At 44.5% G+C, this 7,902-nt stretch overlaps 1 protein-coding gene across 1 annotated transcript; it reads right to left on the reverse strand.

Annotated features, from left to right (window-relative positions):
• CMC4 (C-X9-C motif containing 4) lies at window positions 1-3,593 on the reverse strand (the record flags this gene model as incomplete). Its single annotated transcript, XM_082004230.1, has 2 exons — window positions 1-170; window positions 3,536-3,593. The coding sequence occupies 2 exons, from the start codon at window positions 3,591-3,593 to the stop codon at window positions 1-3; spliced, it is 228 nt and encodes a 75-aa protein (XP_081860356.1).
• Between the last annotated feature and the right edge of the window lie 4,309 nt (window positions 3,594-7,902).

Consider the following 7,902-nt stretch of genomic DNA (forward strand, 5'->3'; position numbering starts at 1 on the left):
TTACTGAGGTGGTGGGGGAATTCCTTCTGAAGTTGCCTTAAGCTTTTCTCTCTCCCTTTCTTCTTTCTCAAACCCTGAACAACAGATGGATCTGCCCTTGGGGTACCGGGCGCAGCACTTCCGCATTTCCTGAAGCACGGTTTCACACTTAGACTCCATGTAGTTGTTCACTGGAAAATAAGAAGGAGACACTAAGATGTGTCCCCCAGAGGGGACACATCTAACCCAGCCCTTCAGCTGCTGGGCAGCATGTTTCTCTCAAAAGCAAGAGCTGCTTACAAGCATTTCATCCCTTTCTCTGCTCTACAAAAACCTCTCTCTAGTTTCAGCTATCTAAAGCCACGTAAAGACAGCCTTATTGTTGTGGATGGGACCATCTTCAGTCCTCCAATTTTGTAGGTATCACATTCCACTACAGTAAGAAGAATGAGGTTTCCTTTATTGCTGCCCTACAATCCTTACTTTCTTTAGCCTGTGTGCTTTTAAACTAGATCTTGTCAGCCATAGTCTTCAACCCAGCTGCCATGTCACTATAAGGTTTACAGCTGAGTGTAAATTGAAGAGCATCCAAAGAGGACTTTGGTATAAACAGGGACATGTGCACCCTTCAGCACTGTGGGGTTTGTAAAAGGAAGGAGTGAGGAGCATGACTGCCAACCTCCTACCTGTGGCCTGTTGTGGGAAGGCTGTGGCTTTGCAGCAGATCTGAAGCAGGCAGCACGCTAGCAGGAATGCTTAGCCATACGCCAGCAGCTAAATCCAACTGCACAGAGCCAGTGACAGGACCACCTTCCACACAAAGGTCCCACCTCTACCTCAGGAGGTCCCTCAGCCACACAACTGTTACTTGACCTCCTCTTGCTTTCCTTCCTAGGTTCTTCCTCTTGGACGCTGCCAGAGCTGGGACATGGGGCTAAACGAGCTCCTAGTCTGACCTGGGATGACTGGGCTCATGCCTTTGTGCGTAAGCACACCTATGCCTACCTCTGTACTTTCTCCACACAGTCTTTGGTTCACACTCGGAGAGATTTCACTGCACTGGCAGGTTCAGGCATCGCAGGACACAAGTGATGTGTCTAGCATCCTTTCTGCCCTAGCGCTTTGCTGGCTGCCACTGTCGGCTGAGGTGGCAAAGCCCACAGTGCTTTGCAACGCTGGCCACCAGGCTCTCGGAGAGAAGCCCTGCGGGTATGTGAGCAGACTGAGTCTGTGGCTTGAATTAATAACTTCCTGCCTGTCTGCATAGAAGTGCAGGGCGTGCAGAGCTACCCGCTGCCTTGGATAAGCTACGCAACCACTACACAGCTGCCCTCACCCCACCACTGATTTTTCAAAGACTGAAAGAAGCAACAGCAACCCAATATGAGACAAACAGCACCCAATGGAGAGGGCAGAAAGCAGCAGTGAATGCCTTCCGGTTAACAAGCAAGCCAGCCCGCTGGAATTGCTGGGCTATGAATTCCCTGATCGGGTTGGTGAGTGACCTGTAACACAAGCACAGAGGTCACCTCTGAATAAAACGTTATGGTGATGTTACTTCTTTGCAAGCTGGCAGCCTAGGAGGCATGGCAGACCCTTGGAGAGGACAGTTACTCTCTCTCTGCCATAACCTGCCAATGATGAGTGCTCTGAGGCTCTCCTAACTGTTTCTCTCCCTGTGCAGGTTTGGTTCTAAAACTACAGCTCCATACAGGCACACCCCACTATCTGTCAGGGATACATTCCTGAAAAGCACAACGGTTAGTCGCACAACAGATAGCAAAACACAAGAGAGATTTACAGTGGGAATTCTGTCTTTCAGAGGAAGCAGGCAAGATCTTTTGAAAAAAACAACCCACTCCAAAACCAGCTTTTGAAAAGCAAGCATCTCCCAAAGGTTCTGCTTCTGCCCTCCATCCTCTGCACTCACTGTCTCTACATCTTTGGCTCTGTTAAGGCTCTGTATACATCCCCTATTGCATTAATTCTTACAGGGAAACATTGCTTTGCTGTCTGTCAACTCAGCTGCTTCATCTGTGCAACTCAGACAACTCCACAGCATGATAATACATGAACAACAGCACTCCAAAACAATACCTAGAGAACTGGTGGACAGTGGAGTGTGCATGTAGCAGAGTCAAAGAGCTTCTTTGCTGACACTTAACTATTCAGACCAAATCTGTACACAAACCTACGTAGGTCCAACACTCAGAATAACCTCCATGAATGTTATAAAAAGAACATTGTCACAGATGGGACCAAAACAGGGTCAAACATTAGCTTTTAAGTGCAGTTACTATGGGGAGAGAAGGCAGCCCTTCATGGAAGAATGCTTCAAACCATGAAGACAGTAAGAGGTAGTATCTAGACAAATGTTGGGGACGTGTAGAGGGGGTTTTTTAAGCCTTTGCTTTGAGCTGAACACAGCTGCCAAAAAACAATCCTGGGCAAGACAGACATCTACCAATAACTGACTATCAATTTTCCCTACTTTTTCCCCACATGCTTTTCCTCCTATGCTCCTCCCCAGCCAGTGGGGTGGTTGTGTTATCTGCACAGATTGCAATCACTATGTTGGCTGCAACCTGCAAAGCCATGCCTGTACTTCCACAGCAGAACCCTCTTCTCCCTCCCTGCTATATTTTTGCTAACTTGCTTGTAGTCTGCAAATAAATAAAAGGCAAAAATGAATGGCTGTGGAACTGGCCTGGCTAATTTTAGCTGTGGTGTCACTAGCCTCTTGCCTTGTCATCCCTGGGCTAACACCATGAGTTATTCTCATGTGAAGCTCCAAGTGCACTGGCTGAGGGCTCCACCAGGTGAGTTAGGAAGAATTCTTTCCCATACGGCTGAGCTGCCTTGGCACAGAGGAATGTGTTCTCTTACTCATTCCATAAGGCAAATCCTTTTCCAAGAAGCAAACAAATTTTTTTAAAAAATATTTTTGTCTGCAAGTAACAAGTCTGCTCTCCCCAACTCAGGCTCTCAAAAAACATTATCACATAATCTCCCTCACCCCTACAAATATTTAGCTAAGCTCATACAAATCAGCTATTAAAGGACTCCAGAGAGAGACCATCTCATACCTTGAGGCCAGATCACATATACCTAACCCATTCCTGACAGACATCTGTCTGACCTGCTCTTAAAATAAGCCTGGAGCTAGAAGCTCTGCAATCTCCTCATACAATCCACCCACTACCTCACTACCCACTCTGTAAGAGAGCTCATTATAACGTCTAGCTGTCCCCGCCTACAGCTGAGTCCCAAGGCTACACATGGGATCTCACTACCAGCATGGAGAACACTCTGAAATAAGCACAACATTACTGTTACAAACAGTCTTGTTTTGTACTAGTGGTGTCTCATTATTTACAATCAAGTACAAGGGAATTCTATTAAAGCCAGACATTATAATTCTGCTTGCTTTGCAACCAGGTGATGCTAATGTGCTTGCATTCTTCCTTCTCAAGGTGAAAGGAGAACAGGGTTAAGTTAAAAGAATTAAGTTCCACTAAAAATCAAGACACCAAAAAGACAAAATTGCACTTGGTACCTTGCAAGCATTTCTGTATTTCACAGGCTTGTTTCTGGCAGGGATCCTTCTGGGACATATTCGGAGAACTAAAATGATAGGAAAGTGTTAATGTAGAAACAACGTGCTTTTTGCGGGGGGCAAGGGGGGCAAGACACTGTCTTAAAGCCAGGGCTTTAAAGAGCTCCCAATTTCCCTCTCTGTCACAGACAGTTCAGAAAACATCTATTGCTGCTTGCAGATGCCTGACAACATACACAAGAATTCTCTGTGTCTGGCTAAAGGATGATAATGTGGACAATGAGTACGGGAAGTTTTATGTTCCTAGGCTTGAAGGCCTTTTTCTTTGGTCAAAATGCGTCCTTTTCCACTTGGATGCACAAAGATTCCAGCAAAGATTCAAATTACACACGGATGACTAATTTTTAACAGTTCTGTGCCTCTACACCTATACTAAAACAGGTATTTGTGTAAAAGCTCTCTCTGTGAGCTCTACGCAACCAAAGATTTGGTGTTAGTAATATAACTGCAGCTGCAGAAGGCATTTAAAAAAACAACCAAACAATACTTAGTTGTTTATGTCCCATAAAGACAACGAGGAGGGTTTTGTTTTTTTTGTTCCAGGGGAAAGTCTCTTGCAAAATACCGCCCCCCCAACCAAAAACAGACTGGGGGACAGCTCCACCTTGTTCAAATCCCTAGAAGACGGATTTCAGACACTCTATTTAACTTTCTGCATCTGTGGCACCTGTAACTATGATCTTCTGTGAGAGATCAAAAGACGAGCAAAAACTGGCGGTACTAGTAGTTGGATGGGAGACCTCTACAGGAAAGCACCGCTGTTACCGAAAGCGGTGGTGGACTTCAGCTCCCTCTGAGCTGAAGTTCAGCTCCTTCTCCTGCCCAGAGCTAAGGAGGTGCTGCTTTTCAAATTTCTGATATTCACCAGCCCACAGCACTTTTCTAGGGCATTATTTCCAGCATCCTGGCCAAACTCCACTTGGGGCAATTACATTCTGCCTACCTAGAACTCCCCCTGACGTTTCACTTGGACACAATACTCCTCTTCACTGCCTGTCCTAAACTCTTGTGTGATGTTGCTGTGTGTTGTTTAACTGCTTCCACCTCAGAGGTGGCTGCATTTCAGTGGAGAGAGAATCATTTATTGTACAAAATATACAACGACATCTTCCTAGAGACACTGCTCCTGAAAGACAAAAATTCATATTAAAGAATGACTGGGAATAAACAGAGCACAGTACAAAGCAGGGGTAATGTCTACACATACCAGATTAATCACCAGGCACGAGTTTTAGCAGCAGTTCTTCAACACCACCAAGCTGTAAGCGACAAGGAAAAGTTCAATACGTCTACAGTTACTGTGGCTGAGCTAATGGACTTCAACAAAATAACAGTCCTTTGCCGTCCCTCAAGGATCTCAAATGACTTCACAAACAGGCATGACTATGGTCTATTGTTGCCACCATCCTTACCATGAGATGGTGCTCTATCTCCCAAACGCGAGAGTTACTATCCCTGTACTGCTCACCCTGGGACAGCTGCCACATGTGAGGCAGCCGGGATGGGGGGAGCTGGCTGGGTCGCAGCGCCTCACCCAGGGGAACCTGAACTCTTTGGATCCGAGCCCTCAGCATACCTTCCTCCTGGGGGAAAGTAACAAAAAGAGCAGGCAGTTACTGGCAATGCAGTAGAGGCACCTGCAATAGCAAAGCTACAATCACTGGGAAGCTCAAAGGACACTTGCCTCTTCCGCAGCCACAAGCCACGTTTTGCGGTGCTCATCGCAGTAAACACCTACGCGTCGCACCCACAGTCGGACAGGAGGAGCGCCAGCGTGCCCTCCTTCTGCCATTCCCTCAGTCACTTCAGGATGCTCCTGTTAGGTGGACGGCATCAACCAGCAGAATGCACACATGGTCTCTTTAGCTCTGAATACATTCACGGAGAAAGCTCTCAGACCTGAAAGGCACCTCTGGGGTGGCGTCTGACTTACTGTATGAGATGCTATGTGCTGAAATGTCCCTAAAAGTCAGCTTGGGAAACTAAAGTGGTGCCTAAGTGAACAGAAATTTCATGACAAGTTGTATACCGGGACATGCGTGCTGTATGGTGTTTGTAAGGCATTCTGGGGCAGAAGGTGCTATTGGTACAAAGTTAAACCCTGTGAATATTGGCTTTGCTTATTCCACTAACAGTCCTATTAACAGTCTCTGTGTAAAATAGGGAAAAAAAGGAAAAAGAAAAAAGTGATTTACACAGGAGTTCCGTGGCTAATGTTGGTCTAAATCCCAAAAGCAAAACTTGTGACAAGAGGTGAAATTAGCTTAACAAGAACGAAGATCACTCTGGAGACAAAGCATGAAACTCCATATGCACGACTCTCATATTTGGAACTTGCAGAGCTGTCATTGTGAAGGATCCTTCGTCTCATCTCTCAAGAGGATGTCAGCATTGTCCATTCATCTAGAAGCTTCTCGTGAATAGCTCTCGTGACTTTGCGTAGTTCGGCTTTTAGATGGTTACAGAGAGCCAACGATACCAGCAGGGGCAAAGGAATTTTGGACATTGAGGTGGTTCTTCCTACCGGAATTTTTGTTTAACAGCAAGTTTATCTGTTTACCAGTTAGATCAAGCTGAGCCATTAGCAAATGAAGGTCAGGGGAAATGATTCTCTCTTTGAACCCTAGAAGAGGTAATCAAAATGGTACAGACAGTCTTCATTCTTTATCTAGGTTTAAAGTAGAACAGAATTAAGCTGTAATACATATAACATCCTCCTGCTATGAAGCAGATGCAATATTCCTATCCCAGTGAAACACAGTGGTCTTCTGAAAACTTGTAAAGTTATACGGCATATTACAGACAGGAGCAAGAAAATCTGGGTACAAAATAAAGTAGGGAAAGTCAGGGAGAGAAAAAAATTATTATACAGTGGGGTACATATATAACAGGAAATACACTTCCATGTAGCCTTATATATCATCAGTGCTTCTCTACCTTTTTGAATCAAAGGATCACTTAGCCTTTTTGAAAACAAAACACCAACCACGGATCAGCCTGAACAGCACTGTCACAGTATTTTAATCTCTAACAAAGAAAACTTTCAGTGTTCTTTTATTATTTATTTTTCTCCCATTCTGTTTGTTTCCTTGCTTGATGTGTGGGAATGTGTATATGCATTATAAAAAGCACCACTGTTCTGAAAATCATCCTGTGATGTGGTACAGCCATTCCAAGCAATGCACCAGCAGCTGGATCACTGGCATTTAGAGGAATGACAGCAATCTGACAAGCCTCACAAGGCCTCAAGAATAAGCTATGAGGGTTAAAGGAACGTTTTTGTAAGTCCTTTTCATTCTGCTTTACCCTAAGTCACTTTACAAATTCAAGCCCATGTGTGGAAATCACTTTGCCCAACAGTGAAATGCAGCAATCGCTACTGCTCATTTTCAGTCAGCTGAATGTAACCACCCAGGTTGGAATTCGGCCAGGATACTCTCCTACTCTGCAGTGAACTGCCAAAAGCTCCGTCATGACCAAAAATGTTCAAGAACTTGCTTTTATTCCATTCAAAGCTGGGATTTCTACAGCACACCATCCCCAGAACCAGAAGACTCAAGACTGACTTCAGTATTGTAAAAATATTACTCTGTAAGTGATGACTATTTCCTACAGCAAGTAAACTCTCCTGGCAGGTCTCCTATCCAAATACTAACCTGGTTCAGTCTTGCTGAACTACAGGTAGGAGGACTAAAGCACAACATGTATGTTTGTGTTTATTGTGTATGAACATGGTAGTAATGATAGGTACAGGACTGACAGAACAAGGTCTCATGCAGAAGACACTGTGCAGAATGGGCAGCGGTTAACGTGTGTTTCCACCCTTTGCCCCACTAATTTGACCCAAGCTTCCCCCGAATTCCATAGCTCCGAGTTCAGTTGCCAAAGTTCAAAGGCACAGTCTGACCTCTCTTTTCAACAGTCTCTAAGTCTCCTCTGTTATGAAGGTGCCCAGTTAGTGCCACAGATAAAAACTTGAGGTCAGGCAAAACCGTCAATTGGGTTTGAAGACAGCTCTGTCTTTAGTACTCAAACATACAAAAGAAAGAGAAGGTTTGAAAAAGCATGCGCTTAGACATTTGCACCTGAAACTTTAAGAAGGGGAAAACATATACAATTCCAATTTTTGCAGATTTTTATCAGAAAGCAATAAAAAAGCCTGAAGGAAGACATGGGTGAAAGGAGAAGTAAGCTTAATCATATTTAAAACAAGTTGTAAAACCTGTTTCTTACATTGCTTGCTTCATAATCTATTAAAAAAACCACCACATCCAACAAAAAAACAATCAGCTTAAATTTGCAGGATT

The sequence above is a fragment of the Phaethon aethereus genome (assembly GCF_964289735.1).
Source record: "Phaethon aethereus genome assembly, chromosome: 10".
Classification (NCBI taxonomy): domain Eukaryota; kingdom Metazoa; phylum Chordata; class Aves; order Phaethontiformes; family Phaethontidae; genus Phaethon; species Phaethon aethereus.